General features: G+C 37.8%; 1 protein-coding gene across 1 annotated transcript in view; it reads right to left on the bottom strand.

Annotated features, from left to right (window-relative positions):
• The window catches only part of LOC125238519, a 104,120-nt gene that overhangs the window by 44,240 nt on the left and 37,007 nt on the right, over window positions 1-22,873 (bottom strand). Inside the window, exon 3 of the mRNA XM_048145851.1 lies at window positions 7,913-8,001. Within this exon, the coding sequence (XP_048001808.1) occupies window positions 7,913-7,994 (82 nt within the window). The 5' untranslated portion in view covers window positions 7,995-8,001. The remainder of the gene's footprint in view (window positions 1-7,912; window positions 8,002-22,873) is intronic.

The raw sequence follows: 22,873 nt of genomic DNA, 5'->3' as shown, positions 1-22,873 counted from the left end.
AAGGAACGATTAAAATAAATAAATAGTTATTGGTTGATTGATATGGGTTAAATTGTGGCGTAGGCGAGAGGCTTGCAACCTGTCACTGCAATGTCACAGTTTCGTTTTCTTTCAACCCCTTATTTGCCAAGAGTGGCACTGAAGCTTTAGTAGTTTCATGTGTTCTGCCTACCCCTTTATGGGATACAGGCGTGATTATTCGTGGCGTATGTATGTATGTAAATAGTTATTTGTTTTACAAATTTGTTTAACCGCACGTGCCAAAATTGCTACCCGAGCAAGCGAAGATTCCAATACTGAAACCCTCGCGGGTGTAGCGAGTGGTTCGAGAAGTGGAATCTTGAGCGCTGTGAGGGTCTCAAGGCGAGTGAAACACGAAATTTTTCACCACAATACGAATAAAATACTAACTTTAAAACATGAAAGTAAATCAATTCCATCAATTTTATTAATCATCAACTTTTTCTTGCCTGTTATTGCCATGGTTACGGTCCCCTGAGTCACGCTTGCTACTTAAACTATGCAAACATGCATGTCTCTGGTGTTAACAACCCCTTCCCTTAATTTGCCACCTACAAACATGGACTACATGCATGCTTGCATAATTTCAGTAGCATAATTTTGCATAAAACCAGCGTGACTCAGGGGACCGTAACCATGGCAATAACACACAAGAAAAAGTTGATTCACCCATATATTTATGATTCAAATTGTCAACGTCACCCAAACTTATAGAGCCAAAAATAGTAAACAACGCTATTAAAGTGACGATTCGGTCATCGCATCTATTTGTGTGTGAACACTCCTATAGTCATCCAGGCGAGATAAATGTACAATGTGGTTATTTTGGTACTTCATTGAAATAATGTATGATGTTATCAAGACAACAGTTTTATTACAAGTCGCGCGGGCCAGTGATTCAAAATAAACACCTCAAACAGCACAGTATCTTTGTTTAACCCATAGGCCTCATCGGAAGATCAGCGCTGGAAGTCACCAGCAACACGCTGAGATTAGGCCATTTCGTGGCACTTTTTTTATTTTATTTTATTTTATTATAAAAGTACGTCCACATCATATATATTGTAGATTACATTAACAAGCATTCAAACAGGCGTTAAGTACTGATATATATGACAATTACGGAGTACATAACATTCTCTCATATAATGCAGCGAGCTCCAACTAATACTATTACTTTCTGTCTTGTTGTTATTATGTGTTCTTTGTCTTGTCTGTGTTCACGAATAAATGTTTATTCTATTCTATTCTATTCTAAATAGCATAATAACACGTTCGTAGTTTTCTGTAACAATACGAAGGCAAATCTTTTCGCACTATATCTACAACGTGTTTCCGGTATCACTCAAAACCTCAGACACCAAAACAGATTTTTATTTTTTTTAACTCATCTAGAGTATTCATCTTTTAATCTGATCGTTACTTTTTAGGGTTCCGTAGTCAACTAGGAACCCTTATAGTTTCGCCATGTCTGTCTGTCCGTCCGTCCGTCCGTCCGCGGATAATCTCAGTAACCGTTAGCACTAGAAAGCTGAAATTTGGTACCAATATGTATATCAATCACGCCAACAAAATGCAAAAATAAAAAATGGAAAAAAATGTTTTATTAGGGTACCCCCCTACATGTAAAGTGGGGGCTGATATTTTTTTTCATTCCAACCCCAACGTATGATATATTGTTGGATAGGTATTAAAAAATGAATAAGGGTTTACTAAGATCGTTTTTTGATAATATTAACATTTTCGGAAATAATCGCTCCTAAAGGAAAAAAAAGTGCGTCCCCCCCCCCTCTAACTTTTGAACCATATGTTTTAAAAATATGGAAAAAATCACAAAAGTAGAACTTTGTAAATACTTTCTAGGAAAATTGTTATGAACTCGATAGGTTCAGTAGTTTTTGAGAAAAATACGGAAAACTACGGAACCCTACACTGAGCGTGGCCCGACACGCTCTTGGCCGGTTTTTTTTATTGAATTTTTAATTTTCTGTATAGCTCTACTTGACTTTTAGCTCTACACTCAATAAAATAATTGCTAACTACCATCATAAACCATAAGACTATTTATTTGTGTACGTTACTGCAACGACATAAGGTTTACCAATAGACAGCTATAAGATGTCACTGTAAAACACTTTAAAGCTTTATCACAGTAAACTTCAAATTGGACAGGTAATCGCAGTAAGTTAAATTTAAACCCAATATTCAAAATGACAAGGTTGTAATTAGGTACGAGTTCAATTTGTTATGACTTATGATAAACATTAAGATTAAACTGACAAACAACGTCAAACTAGTAGCGGAAAAAATAATCGTCCAAGTAACCAGCCAGTATTATGAAAATGAAAATGAAAATGAAAATGAAATATTTATTTTTCAAGTAGGCATATTACAATGCGCATATGAACGTCAAATAAAGCTACGCCGGCTCTAACCCTACGCCTCAGCCTCGAGAAGATTTCAGTCCCCCCTCAGTTGGGAGGGGGGTATCCACTATGGGACCGGCAAGAAACTCGGCGGGCAACTTCTTTTCAAAACATTACATCTTATAATTAACATGCATTAAATAACAACATACAATTTAACATGCAAAAGTATTCATCAAAGAATATGAACAGACTAGGTACTCTATGGAAATCAATTTCAATAAATTATATTATTGCTTAATAATACGTCGTTCTTCTTCAGAGAAAACATATCAAATTGTCATAGAAGAAAAAGATAATATGAATCTCAATATCATTAAATATGTAATTTACCTACACAACATAAAATATGGTAAAATATTTGATGTGCTTTCTTATCTGAACTGTGTCCTCTATACATAATACAATTATTTTAATTGCTATTCGTTTTTTGTAGTTTCTGGTTCGGGCCATGCATGTTTGTCTGTCAAATAGTCCTCGACTCTGTAATAAGCCTTTAACATCAATGATTTTTTTAAGTAGTTCTTAAGAGCTGGGAGGGGTAATCTCAAAGCAGTGTCAGGTAACTTATTATAAAAATGAATGCATTGCCCAACAAATGACTTCTGTACTTTACGGACACGAAACTTCTTTATGGCAAGCTTATTTTTGTTTCTAGTGTTATAATTATGGATATCAGAATTCTTAGTGAAACAGTCTAAATTCTTAACAACATAAATTATACTATCATAAATGTATTGGGAAGCTATAGTTAAGATATTAATTTCTTTGAAGAGTTCTCTTACTGATTCACGTGTTCCTAAGTTGTAAATAGAACGAATGGCTCTCTTTTGTAATACAAAGATAGTCTGTATGTCAGCTGCTTTGCCCCAAACCAGAATACCGTATGACATTACACTGTGAAAATAACTATGATACACTAGGCGAGCTGTCTCAACATTAGTCAGTTGCCTGATTCTCCTAACGGCGTATGCGGCTGAACTTAATTTGCTTGCTAGTTTCTTTATATGAGGACTCCATTGTAGATTTTTGTCCAATGTTAAACCAAGAAACAGTGTTGTATCTACCATCTCTAAGCATTCATCATTCAAAAGTATTTTTGTATCGATTGGTTTAACATTCGGCAGAGAAAATCGAATACATTTGGTTTTCTTAGAATTAAGAAGTAAATTGTTGACAGTAAACCACTGCAGTACATCAGCTAACGTGCTATTAATTACATTGTAATCCGTAGATTTTCGGTCAACATTAAAAAGCAGTGATGTATCATCAGCAAAAAGTACTATTTCACAAAAGTTTTTCACTATACATGGCAAATCATTTATATAAACCAAAAACAGGAATGGACCTAAAATTGAGCCTTGTGGCACTCCTAATTGGACTACAGTCCCGCTAGAGCGAGTTTTGTTAACAACTACTGTTTGTGTTCTATTGCTAAGGTAAGAAGACATAAAGTTTAGGGCATTTATAGACAAACCATAGTGTTCTAATTTCAAAATGAGCGTTCCATGATCCACACAATCAAAGGCTTTTGAAAGATCACAAAATATGCCAATTGCATCACAAGAATTTTCCCAAAAATTATATATATGTTTAATGAGTACCGAAGCAGCATCGGTCGTGGAACGGCCCCTTGTGAAACCGAACTGTTTGCTTGTAAGTAATCTATGTCTGTTGAAGTGTCCCAGTAGATCATTTAACATTAGCTTCTCAAAGACTTTACTTAGTACAGGAAGTATTGATATGGGACGGAAATTGGTTATATCACTCGAATCACCCGATTTAAAAAGCGGTATGACTTTGCTACATTTCATAAGATCTGGAAAGGTGCCTTGTGAAATTGAAATATTATATATTACGGCCAAGTAAGGTGCTATTATATCTATGACATGACTAATTACTTTAACTGATGTTCCCCATAAGTCTTCCGTTTTCTTTAAATTGAGTGACTTGAATGTTTTAACAATATTTACAGAGTCTACTTGACTAAATTCAAATGAATTATTACATTTCTTAACATTAGCACAAAGTAATGAATGGGCTTGAGCCGCAGAAGAATGTAAACATTTTGTGGTGTTAACGGCTATATTTGAGAAATAATCTTCGAATGCCGAGGCAACATCGCTGTTCGACACTATTTGTTGATTATCTGATACAATGTTGACTTGACAATCGCGTGATTTACATTTACCAGCTTCTTTATTTATAATACTCCAAGTTGTTTTCACTTTGTTGTCCGACACTTTCAATTTAGAACTAATAAAGTTTTTCTTGGCAGTTAAACACACTTTCTTGAAGATTCTTGAGTAGTTTCTTACATAGTCCAGGAATTCTGAATTCTTGTTCAGCTCTCTCTCACCATAAAGTTCATAAAGTCTTTTTCTACTTTTGTGAATACCTACAGTAGCCCATTCACTAAACTTTGTTTTAACTTTTGACCCACTAATAGATTTCACTTTGAAATTGTTATTAAATTGATTAAGAATTACATTGAAAACATCTTGATACAAATGATTACAGTCATAATGCGAAAATGGTATTATAGACAAACTATGTAGAATTTCATTTTTGAATGATTCCAAGCGAGATCCAGTAATGGGTCTATATGTTATTGTTTGTGGAGTATCATGAATAACGTTTAAGAAAGCTGCCCTTTGGCCGCTGTGATCGGAATGAAAACAGTTAAATAATTTCTTATCTATGCATTCACAGTTACAAAAAATATTATCTAGGCATGTTGCACTAGTCACACCTACCCGGGTAGGTTCAAGAAATAAATTAAATAAATTAAATGATTTAAACAAACAGAACATTTTAACAGTATTACTAGATGACTCGAGCAAGTTAACATTAAAATCTCCACATACAATAACATGTTTTTGGCCCTTGCATACTAAATTCAGAACATTTTCCATTGTAGATTCAAATATGCTGAAGTCAGCTGATGGTGGTCTATAAACACATACAATAATATATCTGTCTAATTCAACACATGAAATTTCTATAGTTCTTTCTATGATTCAGCTTTCAAACAAAAAAATCTAATTCTAAAACGGTTCATCCGTTCGGGAGCTACGATGCCACAAACACACACACAGACAAACAGACAGACAAACAAGTCAAACTTATAACACCCCGTCGTTTTTGCGTCGGGGGTTTAGCCATGGGGGGGTTAACTATGTTTCATGAAAATCGGTCCACTATGTCAATCCCCGTGCGCAGCGGGGTCAGGTCGCGTACTTCATAAAAAAAAAACTAAAAATAATTAGTGATAACAACTGTAGGTACTTATAAGTTGGTTTCTCGTTAATAACACGTTACACAACAACCCGTTCAAGCAAAAAGCAACCTTAAACTTACTAAATAAGAGTCGTAACAACCGCTTCAGTAACTCGGTTTATCGTCATCACATTACCAACTTACACAAAAACGTGATCAAACGAAAAGCGACCTTACTCGTGAGTGTATAAGAGCGATAACAACCGCATGAGTAAGTTGGTTTCTTGTCATCGCGAGGTCAGTGACCTGGGTGTTGTTACAACAGCTGATTATGCGGAAAAGAGTCGAGCGTTAAAAAAACTGTATTATTATGCTAGTGCTAAAGTTAGTTTTTAACCCCCGACGCAAAAACGACGGGGTGTTATAAGTTTGACGTGTCTGTCTGTCCGTCTGTGTGTGTGTGTCTCGGATGAACCGATTTAGACTTATTTTTTTTTTGTCTGAAAGCTGAGTTAGTCGGGAGTGTTCTTAGCCATGTTTCATGAAAATCGGTCGACTATGTCGCAGTCGGGGGTTTATTCAAAATTTTTATTTTGTGGTTAGTTATTTTTAAAGTTATCCACCCATCGTTTTTTGTAACATGGGTATTTTTTACGCGATTCATACTCAAAATCGCGAGGTCTTTCGATCTGTATAACAATGAAATAATCTGTGTCGGACCGTTTAGATTTTTTGGCTAATTGTTACCGATCTTGAGTATCACACCTTTTTTGAGTCATATTGAAAAAGGCCGTTTTTAGAAATTTTTGATTGGCTCTAGCGTCTTTTAAAATAAAAATAGCAAAAAAATCAAAACGGTCCGACACAGAAAAAAATAATAATAATTCGTGTTGAAAAAATCATTGCTCTATCTTCAAAAACCAGGGAGGAAATAGTCGCGAGCGTTTGTATGGAGAACTGACCTGTACCGTACCGTCTTAAAATCTAGACTAATGATCGTTCAGGGGGCCGATTTTTGAGTCTCACTGTCACTAAAATATCGGTTGAAAACGGTGACTTGCCTATTATTTTCAGTGACAATTTTCTGAATTCGAACGCGTGAGACTCAAAAATCGGCAAGCAGCTCTCTCTCTACAATCTACAACACTGAACGTGAACACCAGAGAACCAAAACAGCGTAACAACCCCGTCTGTAGTATCACATGACGTCATTCTGTTTACGAGACCCGTCTAACAGCAAAATGACGTAAGCGACGCTGTTTACAAACAACTTACGTCACTACTTAGACGGTTAGGTTCGGTTTTGTTTACAACCTATTTGGAACTCCGTTACTATGTTCACAAGGATGATTTTACAGGTACAGATGGAGTGTGCACTGTAAGCAGGTTTTCTTTGCATTATATTGTAAACACTGTTCTCATGAATATAAAGTTGATTTTATACAATAATGGTTGAAACTTTGATATCTTGAACGACGGAAGCGCGTTTGAAAAGATTTGAATATTTAAAATATCGTTTTACATAATCTCCATAATTATTTATAGATTTAGAGTTGTGTAAGGTCAATTGTCCTTAACACATTCACTACCAGACAAATAACCTAATAACCACAAAATTAAAATTTTGAAATAACCCCGAAGCGCGACAAAGTAGACCGATTTTCATGAAACATGGCTAAGAACACTCCCGACTAATCAGCTTTCAGACAAAAAAAACTAAATCTAAATCGGTTCGTCCGTTCGGTAGCTACGATGCCACAGACAGATAACACCCCGTCGTTTTTGCGTTGGGGGTTAAAAATGGCGCTCTACGTCAGAAACCGGTCGCAAATTATAACCGCGCGCTTGTATGGCTAGAACCCGCCCAGCGGGTTCTCCGGTACCTTAGTAAAGTTGACGAGTGCCCAACAGGCGGGTTCTTGGTTGCGAAATTGTTAAGCGGCAAACCACACAGGCGACGCACGTCGTAAGACGCGGTACGGATGTCAGCGCCGCGCCCCCAAGTGTAATTTAGAAAAAAAACCTCTCCTCAGTACATTTTGTATAGGAGGGTCGTAAGACGCTCTCCAAGCGCTTCGCTTGGGGCGCGTCGCTTGAGGCGAGTCTTACGTCCCAAACACAAAATGTAATGCAGAGACGTTTTTTAAGTTACACTCTTACGGCGCGGCGCTGGCGTCGCGCGTCTTACGACGCGCGTCGCCTGTGTGTATTATTAGTCCATTAGTCCCTTAGTTATGTTTATATACCTCCAAAGAGCCCCGCGGCGTCGAGCAGCCCGTCGGGCGGCGGTTTTCCGGCATCGCCGCCTTCCCCATTCTCCTTCTCCATACCGCGTCTGCAAATGAACAAGAGCATGGTAAGACATCGAAGCGCGTACATTTTTGACACAAATATGAGTGTTTGTGTTTGTGTCGTGTAAGATATATGTGTTTTTTAGGGTTCCGTACCTCAAAAAGGAAAAACGGAACCCTGTCCGTTTGTCACAGCCAATTTTCTGCAAAACTACAGAACCGCTTAACTTGAAATTTGGCAGACATAATTATGCGACCTGTGACCCAAAGACGGACAAGTAATTTAAATTAAGAAAATTTAATTATAGGGGCCCCTTTTGGGGGGTAAAAGTGAAAATTAAAAATCAAAGTTTTATGAACTACCTACCTATATTGTGTTACATATCAAATGTCACAGTTCCGTTTTCTTTCAACCCCTTATTTGCCAAGAGTGGCACTGAAACCTGAGTAGTTTCATGTGCTCTGCCTACCCCTTCATGGGACACAGGCGTGATTGTATGTATGTATGTATGTATGTACATATCAAATGAAAGAGCTTTTTGTAAGTATTTCAAAATATTTTTTTAATATTTTTAGCCAAGTAGTTATCTTCAAGTAATTTAAGAAAACAGGCTGTGAGCGCGTTTGAAAATCATATACAAATTCATTTCTGTTTCCCTGTGCTTCGAAATTATTCTAAATATCGATTATTCGCAAGAACGACTTAAGTTCCTTGAAAGAAGAAGGCGCTTAAGCCCTTCTTGTGGTGTGGAAGGGTTACCCTTGCAACGCGAGTAAAACTCGCACTTGGCCGGTTTTTTTTTATGGGATAGTAGGCAAACGAGCACACAGGTCGCCTGATGGTAAGCGATCACTGCCGCCCATGGACACGGAAAACACCAGAAGTGTTGGAGGTGCGTTGCCGGCCTTTAAGATGGGTGTACGCTTTTTTTTTTTGAAGGTTTGAAGGTCGTAACGGTCCGGAAATACTGCAGGCGACAATTCATTCCACAGTTTAGCTGTGCGGGGCAGGAAGTTTCTGGAGAAACGCACCTTACGCACCACGTTGTAAAACGTTCCACTTTGTCGCTTACCATAAAGACAAGATTTGCTTGTATCTTTATATGAATAAACTGACAAAGCGGCTTTATAGCAATCGACAAAAAGGGGACGTTTCATTAAACCCACTCACATATACAGACTAGAACAACTAACAATGAATCTTAGGGGTTCTTTTTTGTGACTTGCGCCTGTGTAATAAGGCATAATATTGATATTTTACTATAGTAATACCCAACATTTGTATGTCCTAACCGTATGTAGGTCGGTAATGTCGGTATCATTAGTCAGAAATGAAGGCAAGTTCACGTTAGGTATAAACTGTAGTGGACATATATACTCGTAATAGTATGTCAGCAGCAAAACTGGGTAAGTGGGTCAGATGTAATACGATGCACGTGCACTATTCTGTCAATAAAAAGGATTTGTAATAATAGTTACTTGTTTTACTTTACAAGGGGGGCAAAGATGTTAACCGCGCGTGCTAATTTTGATACCCCAGCATGCGGAAGGTTCCAATATTGAACCCTGCGCGTAGCGAGTGATATACAAAATTTTTCACCACACTATAGGTAGTTATTTTATTTTCCCCTCACTAGCTCGGAAACACGTGTTTTGTCCTTTAATACCAGCGGGTAAAAACGCATTTTATCCACTAGTCGGTAAAGTAATTTGACCTTGAATAAAGTCAAATTAACTGCTTTAAAATTGATAAAAGTAGGTGAATCTAGTAATTAAGGATGATTTACCACCTGTGGAACTACTGGAAGCAGTGATAAACGCATTTTTTGCGTTGTAGTTTCCTCGCTATAGTGAGGGGAAAAGTTTTGACAAATAACTATTGTTATACAAGAGTGCAAAGTTGTATTTTAAGGCCGAGTGTGGAATTGAAAAACGAGCAAGCGAAAGGATTATATAGTTGAACCACGAGCGAAGCGAGTGGTTCGAGATAGAATCCTGAGCTTGAGAGTTTTTCAATACGCGAGAAGTCAAATACATTTTGCACTCGTGTGTAACACAAAACTTTTCCCCTCACTATAGCGAGGAAAGTACAACGCAAAAAACGCGTTTATCACTACTTCCAGTAGTTCCACAGGTGGTAAAACATCTTCATCACTAGATTAACCCACTTTTATCAATTTTAAAGCAGAAAATTTGCCTCTATTCAAGGTCAAATTACTTTATCCACTAGTGGATAAAATGCGTTTTTGCCCGCTGGTAGTAAAGGACAAAAGACGTGTTTCCGAGCTAGTGAGTGGAAAACATAATTTAATATTTATTGCCAATAATAAACTTATTTTAAAAGACATCCTGGTATCATTTAGACCAAAGCGTATCACTAAAATATTCACCTTTGCCAGGTGGGGGAGGCAGGTCGAAATTACGTAGATATAAATAAGTACATACATATTATCCATACTAAATCCATTCATAGGTACTAATATTATAAATGAAAAGTGTGTGTCTTGTCCGTCTTTCACGGCAAAACGGAGCGACGAATTGACGATTAGGAAACTTAACGATAGAGGGCGTGAAAAACAATTATATGCCGTAGTGCAAGTTGTTCGCTAGATGTCACTGTTACCCCCGCAAACTGGGGAATGACTTATTGTCGTTAAATGTATAATTTTTCGTAAGATGTCGCTGTACCATCTGCAAACTAGCGATTCTATGGTTGATGAATTTTACCTATTTAGAAATATTTACTAATGCCATAATGACCTATGAAATCCCGCCATAAATATGTGGCGTTCCATGTTTAAAGGGTCCACATGCTTTATGTTCTATAAGGAACCTTTAGGCTTGGAAAGTCACATGAAAAGTTGTCGTAACTTAATAATAGCGCTGTGTTCGAAAATCTTGACTGATAACTCTATACCATACTATTCAATATAGTCTATGGTTGATACTTATTATACTTGACAGTCTTAACATTGTTTCTCAGCGTCATTGTTTCCTTGTTGAACTGCCAATGACGGGTAAAGTCTACTGTCGGGCCACTAATGTTCGAAAAACAAAAAAAAAACCGGCCAAGTGCGAGTCGGACTCGCCCACCGAGGGTTCCGTACCTACAAAACTATTAGGTACTTTTACGTTACTCACATAAGTCTAAAGACTGGGCTAGGCTAGAAGTATAGGTTCTCTAATAAGCATAATTGTGTTTAACGCCACCTCTCGACGAATTCGCGAACTAATTAGCACAGCTTGCGTGAGGTCTTTTATAATGTTAACCAAATTCAACATTTTTTATTTTATTTTAAAGTAGGTGTTTTATGTAAAATTTCGTAGCTATAAATTTTAACACCTTTATTCATAAACGTACACTAAAGTTATCCAGCCGATAAAGTTCGTTTGTCCCTTTCTATCACACCAATACGTCGGAAAGGGACAAACGAACTTTATCGGCTTGATAACTTTAGTGTACGTTTATGAATAACGGGGTAAGTATTACCGTACTGTAAAAATGTAATGTATACGGATTAATGAATTTAATATAGATAGGTAATTATTGATATATGGCAAAACGAAGGAAATTGTTTACACCTTCGCAATAAGTATCTAATAATATTTTTTTAATTTACCATGTTACTTCACGTACCTAATTAGGTACTTATTTTAAAAACTCTAAAAATGTCTATTGAGTTTCTGCCACAGACCACCATGTGGCTTCTTCACGGCTTCTGCATATTCTGCGCTGTGATAGAATTGCCATAGTAGGTATGTATATATTGTATAATAGGCAATAAGAGGCAAAAAACATATTGTGCTAAAATATTTAAAACACCTACAGTCATTTCCGAAACGTGTGAATTCATGTCAATACTTTCTTTTATCAGTATTACACGGAGTAGGTAAACGTTTCGTGGCAGCGGCAGCGCACACTGCAGAGAGCGCACGCGGACACCGGCGCGGCGCCACAGAATATATAATAGTACAAGTACAGAAGGCCCACTGCTTTGATGTTTCCGAAATGCCGCCTTTTTAAATACCTACAACATTCTTACAAAGAAACGAGCCGCACGTGCGCGGCGTCCGGTGATAGGGTTACCAATGGATCCAAACGAATTAATACTCACATTAAATGTTATATTATTATATTCAAGTCTTGAGTACTTTCTAGGTATATACGCTGTATTTATATATTTTTGTTCAAGGTTCCAACATCACAAGCCTTATTGAACTTTTCCGTGGGACTTAATCAGTAGTAGATCTGTATAAGAATATCTTTTGGTATTTATTTTATTCAATATGTCTATTTAACTAAGTATTATTAGCCATTCCACCCGCGGACATCGCTTAAAAAACCTCGCGACGTAAAGTAACAATAGAAAGTGCGAACGTGCATTCCGTGAGAATGTGCGCCACCCTGAGTAGGCCGCGAACTCGCGGCCGCCAGGATATACTTGTAGCGCGGCGATAGGATAGCGGAGTGAGCCGCCCCTGGCGGCGCCAGCGGACGCGTCTGTGTGCGTGAGCTAGGTATGCATACAACTACAACTGCTGTAGGCACCGCCCCCCCTCAGCGCGTCCGCTGCGGCGCGGCGATAATCACCTAGGCCTAAGGCCCTGGTTTCTCTGGCCCGTCACACGCGCCCGGCGGCGTCTGGATGTGAGCCGCATGTGCCGCTGTGCCACACGCCGTCGGTCGCGGGTGCGTGGGTTTTCTGACCCTTGGTCACCCGTCGCCGGCGACGGAACTCAGTAGCTCTGGTAGACTGATTTTTGATTGGTTGTGTTGTGCTCTGATCAAAATGAATGCAAAAATACTTACATTGTAATTCTTAGAGGAAGAAGATTATACGCGACTTAATCCGTTTCCATGTAAATATTGATTTTACCCAAAAAAAGAGACAGTCAAACGATATTTTTGTATGAAACCGGCAAAAAGAAAGTGAAATTTTTAACTTGGTACTCAAACACTTGCATTGTAGTAAAGAAAAATTTACATCATATATTCGATTATATCGAAAACAGTTCACAGAAGTACAATTCATCCATTGAATTACTATGTACTAACATACTAGAAATGACACCCCAAACAAAGTCTGTGCTCCGGCCGGCAGCGCGCGGCGCATGCGTAGGGAGGTACCGTGTCATAGAGTAAGACTTGACCAATGACCACCTCTTACGCGACACTCTTAGTGTAGACCTTTTTTTATACTTTTTGTAAAATACTAAGTAGTTTAATTTTAGCACTATCATACATTGTGCTATGTTTAAGTTCTACTAAGTGAAACAAAAATACATTATTGATTTTTTTCATATACTTTAATTGCCCTTGAAGAAAATCATAATCATATTGTATGAAAATATCGATTACAACTCGTGTTAGAACTATGTAGTGTATAACGTGAAATAAATTTAACATTTCTCTTTTATATATTACAAACAGAATATAATCACAATTACTATACTTCATTACCTACATGTCAAGTCTGTGCGATTATGATGCGATTAATCTATGATTTCGTTCAACAAAATGGCAGCGATAGCTTCGCGTTTGAGGAGCGCGTCCCTTCATTGAAATAATTACTTAAATAAAGATCGATTAACATAGCGTGTATACTAACCGATGAAATGTGACACGTCAGTTTTATTCGATTTTCTCGTATGGCTTAAACAGCATCTTGTTGCGCAGGAAGGCATTTTTACATTTTATTTGTGTGCAGGCAGAAACAACCTCCTCACGCTACGCGCAGAGACTGACTGAGGCAACATAAGTCCATGGACTTATGTTTGTAGCGCAAACTTGTTGCTCGCAGTGTCCTCTCTAGTATTACCTCAATGAGTTCATCATTATCTTTAGTGAAGTCAGTCATTTTCCATATCAAGACGCCACCCGCCGTCCGACGTCCGTTGCTATTGTACAAAACGAATACAGACCGTCGCGTGCGGCGTGTGACCTTCGCCCGTCGAACCACCCGCCGCCGGCGACGTTTCAGAGAAACCACCCTCAAACATTTCCGAACAAAACATTCGAACGTCGTCAGTCGCGGACCCGCGTAAAAAACCACAACGTTCTATGAACATTGGTCAAGTGCGAGTCGGTTTTCGACTTTTCCATACAAAGAACTCATGAGCGCCTGAACGACTGTGATGGCAAAGTTAACTTTTCGCACTTTCAAGACTTTACGTATATATCTCGGAAACGATAAGAGATAGAGCAAAATGGACTTCAGATTTGGGCTGGCGGTGGCACAAATTCTATGTTTTCGTCAACAGAGACCTGTTTTTGGACCGATTTCAACAAAATTTTGCTCAGTCCACTTACAAACGGTCTTAAGCGCCTCCTTTTTAGTAGGAACTTAAGTCATTTTGGCAAATGAAAAAAAAAATTGAACAATTTCTAAAAAAAAAAGACAGAAATGAATTTCTTTCTACCTGTCCATCACGCTTACAAAATTTTAAGACGTTTAGTAACTGCTTGCAGCGTCAGTGAGTGAAAATCTTAATTTGAGTTTTTTTTCTCGTAAGTCCGACTTACGCTTGACTGTAGATTTCTAATAGGTTTTCCTGTAATCTAGAGGTAGAGGGCTATCTCGTGTATTTTTTTGAAAATTTTACGCTAAGTAGTTTCGGAGATAAGGGGGGGGGAATGGTCATTTTTTGTCTATTTTCTTAAATTACTTCTAAAGTACCAAAACTAAAAATTTAAAAAAAATATATTTCAAATGCTCATAAAATCCTCTTTCATTTGATATATAACACAATATAGTTTTAATAACTTTGAGTTTTAATTTTCAAGTTTACCCCCCAAAAGTGACCCCTATGATTAAATTTCATTAAATTAAATTACATGTCCGTCTTTGGGCCATAGGTTTATATATGTGTACCAAATTTCAAGTAAATCGGTCCAGTAGTTTCGGAGAAATCGGCTGTAACAGAGGGACAGACAGACACACGAGTGATCCTATAAGGGTTCCGTTTTTCCTCTTTGAGGTACGGAACCCTAAAAAAACACTGAACCTGAACCGTTGTAACCCAAAAACCTAAATCCACGAAAAAATATTGCAAGGTCAATAGATAATGCAATAAGTACCCCCCACCCTTCGCTGTACCGCCCGCTCCGCCCCCTCAAACAGCTGACTGGGAGGTTAGTACCTAGGTCAGTTATGTTGCGTCACGTCAATACTTATATAACGTTGAAAACGAACCGTTTTTGATTTTTAAGAATAGATTAATAGATAGGGTAAAAGTGGCGGAAAATGTACAGTCAAGTGCAAAAATATCTATCGAAAAAATCTACTCATAAATATGGTAGCACGCTTTTATTACAGACATATTTTTAAGTAAGATGTGTACACTCATATTTTTACACTTGACTGTATGTAATTTTTAGGGTTCCGTACTTCGAGTCGCAACCCGAAAGGAAAAAATGGAACCCTTACTTTGTCGTCCGTCCGTCTGTCTGTCAAGAGTGTCAAGGCCCTTTTTCAGGAACGCGTAGAAGTATCAAGCTGCAATTTATATCAAATACTCAGTAGGCCTAGCACATGATTGCCGCAGAGTATGTCGCCGCGAGATAGACTACCCGTGTCTATCTCGCGGCGACATATTCTCGCGGCAATCATGTGCTAACCCTGCTGGTCTACCGTCCCTTGGAGATGTGAAAAAATTAAACTTCTAAACCAACGCAATCAAAAGATACAGTCTCTAATGCCGCAAATTTCCGCAAGATTTCGACACTCACAAAGGAATCAAAACCTACAGGGTACTTCCCGTGAAAACAGTTTTTTTATTTGTTATATCGTTTTACTAGCTTTTTCCCGCGGCTTCGCTCGCGATAGAGAGAGACTAAAAGTAGCATATGTCACTCTCATCCCTTCAAATATCTCCACTTAAAAAAACACTCCGTTTTGCCGTGAAGGACGGACAAATAAACAGACACACACATTTTCCCATTTATAATATTAGTATGGATGTACACAGTTTTTTTTTCAGGATTAGAAAAGTCACGCGATTGTCGTCGTGCGATTTTTAAGAAAACAATCTAAAAGCCAACATATTGAACTCTTCACTACATATATGAACTTTCTCTGTTTGTCCCTATGATAAATCATTTTGATGCATAGATAGAGTGATTATAGAGGAAGGTTTACATTATAGTACCCGAAACCGTCGCTTTTTTTGAAAATAATTTTATTTCGAGTAATTTTAAATAATTTTTTGAGATAACTAAAGTATTTGGTGAAATTTAGGTCAAATAGACCTTTATTTACTCTAATCTTAAAAAAGTCGTCTCCCGTCTAAAGTTTTTGTAGGAGGTAGGTCATAGCGAATGATATTCCGCTTTGTGTGGTAGGGCACAGCACAGCGGATATCGTCTCGCTCGAATCTAGAGCAGAGCCCAACTGGGGTAGTACCTCCGCCTTACAGAAGACCGCAGCCAAATAGCACTAGACCCTACTCATTGTGTTCTGTTCCTGCCGGTGAGTAAGGCTGCCAGAGCTCAACGAGGGTGCTCAACGAGGACTGCGGTTGTTCCGTCTATTGTCCTTTGAATCGTCGGCAACCCGAACCCTCCTTGGAACTTGTACACTCCTTTTTGCTGTGTACTTAACACAGCAAAAGGGAATGTACAAGTTTCGAATGGGGTGGCAACGCGCATGTGACACTGTTTGAGTTGTAGGCGTCCATAGGTGACCGCTTTACATCAGGCGGGCCGTATGCTTGTTTGCCACCGACGTAGTATAAAAAAAAAGCTGTAAGCTTTTTATAAATATTAGTTAATTTTACGCGCTCAAAAATAAGTATAACCTTTGACCCCCTTTAGCGCCATAAGAAACCCCCATACACCCCACACGCCCCCTAAACAGCTGACTGCGGGTGTAGGGGGGTAAGCATGTGGTAGGTCAGTGACGTAGGGGTGTAATCGATAAACGATTTAGTTCATAGATTTGGGTATTTTATTATTTATTTATTTATTTAAACTTTATTGCACAGTAAAAATATACAGTTACAAAAGGCGAACTTAATGCTACATGGCATTTTTATTTTTAACCCCCGACACAAAAACGACTCTGTTTGTCTGTGGCATCGTAGCTCCCGAACGGATGAACCGATTTAGATTTCGTTTGTTTTTGTCTGAAAGCTGAGTTAGACGGGAGTGTCCTTAGCCATGTTTCATGAAAATCGGTCTACTATGTCGCAGTCGGGGATTTTTTCAATATTTTAATTTTGTGTTTAGGTTATGTTTAGTTATTTATTTTATTGAAAGCAGTAATTTGAGCAAATATTATTATTAGAGATGGGCCGAATACGGACTTTGCCGAATACGAATATTCGGCCGAACATTCGGTTCGGCTGTTACCGAACCGAACATTCGGCCGAATATTCGGTTCCACCATATTTTAAATCCTGGCTTAAGAGTTAAAAAATTGGTTAATTTAAAAAATTGGGTACATTGGGTACTAACTAAGGCTCTTAATGTTCCTCTAATTTAGTGCATAAGAAAATTTAGATTTTTGTGATTTTCTAAAGCTATGTTATTTTTACTTTTTTACATAATTATTGTAAGTACTTATATTTAACGCATTTATAACCCCCTTTGGTCCTTAGAATCCTGAAATAGGATGTCATTTTCCCATGAATTACGAAACAACTTACGCTATTTATTTACTTTGTTTATTCGGTAAATATTCGGCAATATAACCGAACTATTCGGCCGAATACGAACATTGAAAAACTTGCCGAATATGCCGAATACCGAATATTTACCGAATATTCGGCCCATCTCTAATTATTATTATGAAAATCGTACATTTATAAGGAGTATGTCCCCATTTAAATGTAAACTTACAGTTTTGTTCATGGCACTAAAGAAACATGAATTTTTCAAAGTTAGGAGGAACGTTAGTGATAAACAAAGTGGCCAAATATGGCGAATATCTATAGTACGAATTTTCTAAGATGGTTTTTTTTTTTTGCTTTTGCCGTAATCTGTTAAACAATAGTCATTTGTTTTACAAGAGGGCAAAGGTGTTGTTTAACCGCACGTGCCAATATTGATGACTCGAGCAAGCGAAAGATTCCAATATTGAACCGCGAGCACAGCGAGTGGTTCAAAAAGTGGAATCTTGAGCGTTGCGAGGGTTTCAAGACACGAAAGTTAAACAAACTTTGCCACCGAGTGAAACACAATATTTTTCACCACACCAACACTATGAAAATATGAACTGTAAAACATCAAAATAAACAAAATACTTCAATTTATTTAACATTTCTGATTCAAAATAATAATTTATACGTGAATTCCAACTCCCAGCTTTAGACATCAAGTTAAAATTTGTATGAAATTACTTTGCACTCTTGTGGGTAAAATGCAATTTTGCTATCTGTTTTCGAATAGCAAAGTAAGTCTTTACCAGTTGGTGTGGTGAAAAAACCTTTGTTTCTATTATTCACGGCGGCTAGCTACTACTTTTTGTCTCTTTCTAACGCGAGCGAAGCCGCGGGCAAAAGCTAGTGTCGCATATTTTGAACACCTCGCCCGCTCTGATATATCTGACAGCTAGACAAACATGTCACTGCAATGTCACAGTTTCGTTTTCTTTCAACCCCTTATTTGCCAAGAGTGGCACTGTAACTTTAGCAGTTGCATGTGCTCTGCCTACCCATAAGGGAAACAGGCGTGATTGTATGTATTTAGACAAACATAATAGAATCCAGTGGTCATTACATAGTCGCCCACATAGCGTTTCTCTCCATGAGCCACGACTTGAGGTCAACACACTAGGGGGTCTAGCCATCATGTCAACCGTTGATAACAGAAAATCGACGTAAAGACCAAGCTGAGGTAAGGAGGCAGCGGTTTCATGGGTACGTAAGCACAATGTCGGAAATCAAATGTCCGTAGGACGAAATTCCGAAAGACATGATGTCGACAATCAAAATTGCTAATGTAAGAAATTCCTACTAAAAGTCGTAAAAGGGAAATCGTAACTAGTGTCGATTTTACCCACTTTACCCTACCAGGTGCTGTAACACCGATGCTTTTTTTTGCTTTTTCTAGTGGGTAAGTGACAATATATATCAAAACATCCCGAAAAATCTGGGGGTAAGAATTTTTGCATCTATAGGGTTATCTGTGTTAAAACACCATCCTTCGGTCATGTTTTAAGTGTCTCAGAATTTCCATACATTTTTGTTACTTTCCTCTTGTTATCCCATACATGTACGGAAAATGGTAACAAAATAAGAAAAAATCGTATGGGACAATTTTTTAACTGCTAGTATTGAAAAAGCCAGTAATTCTGAGTAGAAATAGCTTTTTTTTTCAAAAATATCACCATAAAAGTGGCAAAAAAAAGAAATGCTCACGGAACCCTCGGTGCGCGAGTCCGACTTGCACTTGGCCGGTTTTGTCCCTCCATTTGACGATTCTTATTCAAATTCCGACATTCTAAACCACCCTCTAAATACATCATTATACAATAGAAGACAAATACAGTCGTGTGAAGCGCATGTCCAAATACGTTACACCCGCGGGGTCATTGACCCGTATTGTCTCAACTTTTACCCGATACAGAGTTGTTCAAGTGTTCACACTTCGATCGACCATCGTGCATCGTAAATAGATATACTTCGTTTCTTTTAAGATTAGAATTATCTGTCAAACGGGTAAACAAAGAAGCAGTGGTCGTAGACCTTCCTTCTTCGATTTCGGCCGATACCACTGATTTCTTGGAACTTATAACTTATAATACTATGTACATAAGTTCCAAGAAATCAGTGGTATCGGCCGAAATCGAAGAAGGAAGGTCTACGACCACTGCTTCTTTGTTTACCCGTTTGACAGATAATTCTAATCTTAAAAGAAACGAAGTATAGGTGATTAGTCTTACACTTTACGGCACTGTACATTCCTTTTTTTAATGTTCCGTATCCCAAAATGGAAAAAGTTAGAGGGGGGGGGACGCACTTTTTTTTCCTTTAGGAGCGATTATTTCCGAAAATATTAATATTATCAAAAAACGATCTTAGTAAACCCTTATTCATTTTTAAATACCTATCCAACAATATATCACACGTTGGGGTTGGAATGAAAAAAAATATCAGCCCCCACTTTACATGTAAGGGGGCTACCCTAATAAAACATTTTTTTCCATTTTTTATTTTTGCACTTTGTTGGCGTGATTGATATACATATTGGTACCAAATTTCAGCTTTCTAGTGCTTACGGTTACTGAGATTATCCGCGGACGGACGGACGGACGGACGGACAGACAGACATGGCGAAACTATAAGGGTTCCTAGTTGACTACGGAACCCTAAAAAGGGAACCCTTGTAGGATCACTCGTGAGTCTGTCTGTCCGACTGTCACAGCCAATTGTTTCCAAAAGTACTGAACCGATTATATAACTTGAAATTTGTTTTTCCCCTCTCTAGCTCGGAAACACGTGTTTTATCCTTTAATACCATTGGGTAAAAACGCATTTTATCCACTAGTGGGTAAAGTAATTTGACCTTGAATAAAGTCAAATAAACTGCTTTAAAATTGATAAAAGTAGGTGAACCTAGTAATAAAGATGATTTAGCTCCTGTGGAACTACTGGAAGCAGTGATAAACGCATTTTTTAACCGACTTCAAAAAAGGAGGAGGTTCTCAATTCGACTGAATGTTTTTTTTTTTTTTTTTATTTTTTTTTGTATGTATGTTACTCGATATCTCCGAGAATCGTGGACCGATTTTCAAAAATTTTTTTTTGATCAAACGGGTATAACCCCGAGATGGTCCCATTGGCACCAAGTCAGGGTCTGATGATGGGATCTTGGAGAAATCGAGGGAACTCTTCAAATGTTATAGGCACATGTAATGTTTTTAGTGTATTTTTAAAAGGTACACCAGTATTTACGCCTGACGGTAGTAATTTTATGTGGCTGAGCTGATGATGGAAGGTCAACTCCTCAATGGTTAGGAGTTAAAGGATAATTCTTTCACTACTGTACATGTATTCGGACTGATACATATAATATCACTAGGAACCACTAAAAATCAACAAATAAATTAACTTTTTAACAAAAAATAAAACCGCCTTCAAAAATAAGCGCGTTACAAAACACGGAGAAACTAAAAAGCAAAAAATAATAAACCTTTGAATTCAGATTTCTTATCGTATTGCAATAATCTATACATTCAAATTATAAACAAATCAATTATTTTTGGAGTCGGTACCAGCCTGTGTATGGTTGGGTGGGGCAAACAGACAATAGCAAGGCGAAGAACAGGTCTGGTACCGACTACAAAAATAATTGATTTGTTTATAATTTGAATGTATAGATTATTGCAATACGATAAGAAATCTGAATTCAAAGGTTTATTATTTTTTGCTTTTTAGTTTCTCCGTGTTTTGTAACGCGCTTATTTTTGAAGGCGGTTTTATTTTTTGTTAAAAAGTTAATTGCGTTGTAGTTTCCTCGCTATAGTGAGGGGAAAAGTTTTGTGTTACACTCGGGTTAAAATACAACTTTGCCCCTTGTATAACAAATAACTATGAATGAACTTATAGGTACACTGTTGTAGAATGTAGACCCTCGGTTAATAAGCAGCCCTATTGGTGTTTATTTTCAACAAAAAGGACTTCTTTTAACTTTTCACCCTTAGAGAAAAACCCCATTTGAAAAGACACTCCTTGTTTCGTTTATTTGATGGTTTCATTTACGAAGACGCCTGCTTTGGGTCTTATTTTCATGCAATTAAAGGTTGGATTTGACAAATCTGCGCGTCATATTCATGTGAATGATACGATTTATAAAATCATTTTTTGGGTTACTATCAAGTTTATCTTATCGCTAAACGACTATTTCGGCTAGATGTCAGAAAATGTAAATATACAGTCAGCATAAAGTCAATTCAGCTGGGATGACTTGAAAGTCATTCGAAGATGAAGATGTTTTGCAGTTAGATCATTTTAAATTGTTACGTTTTAAGATCCAGACGTTTTGCTAAAGATGCATTTAGCTGCCCCACAAAGCCCACCAGACATGTCAGCTATATAGCCTTTTAGCGATAAGGTAAATTTGATAGTGACCCCATTTTTTTTTCTTAGCCTATTGGAGTGTCCCACTGCTGGGCAAAGGTCTCTCCCCTGGCTCTCCATAATTCCATACTAATATTACAAATGGGAAAGTGTATGTGTGTTGTTTGTTTGTCTGTCTTTCACGGCAAAACGGAGGGATGAATTGACGTGATTTTTTAAGTGGAGATAGTTAAAGGGATGGAGAGTGACATAGGCTACTTTTTGTCTCTTTGTAATCCCCGACTTCCCTAAAATGAGGGGAGGAAGTTTATATGGAGTATTCCGCAATTTTCGAATTTAACTCGAGCGAAGCCGTGGGTAAAAGCTAGTATTATAACTGGGAAAGTGTGTGTGTCTGTTTGTTTGTCCGTTTTTCACGGCAAAACGGAGCGACGAATTGACAAGATTTTTTAAGTGGAAGTTGAAGGGATGGAAAGTGACATAGGCTACTTTTTGTCTCTTTCTAACGCGAGCGAAGCCGCGAGCAAAAGCTAGTATAGTTATAATTCTAGACTGTTTTAAAGTGACCTGCACCGTATGTGTCATGTGCTCTGTCCAACCTTATTAGTATAAGTTATGTTATGTGTTAAAACTTGACAGCGCACATATGTTATAAACACATATGTTTGACATAGCATTGATATCAGTAGAGTGGCGACATAATTTTTCTAAGTGGGTCAAAGTTATTTGTATATGATCGAGCATAAATTGCTGTTATACTGTAGGGTAAACTGAGGCGAACTGGTGCACGGGGAGAATCAGATCATAAAAAATATTTAATACTATCGCCAGCTTCTAACAGTTCTAACGTCTATTGCGGCCGACATTTTTTTTATGAAATAGGAGGCAAAACAATAG

Source organism: Leguminivora glycinivorella, chromosome 24, assembly GCF_023078275.1.
Source record: "Leguminivora glycinivorella isolate SPB_JAAS2020 chromosome 24, LegGlyc_1.1, whole genome shotgun sequence".
Classification (NCBI taxonomy): Eukaryota; Metazoa; Arthropoda; class Insecta; order Lepidoptera; family Tortricidae; genus Leguminivora; species Leguminivora glycinivorella.
This window is presented reverse-complemented; position numbering and strand designations above follow the sequence as displayed.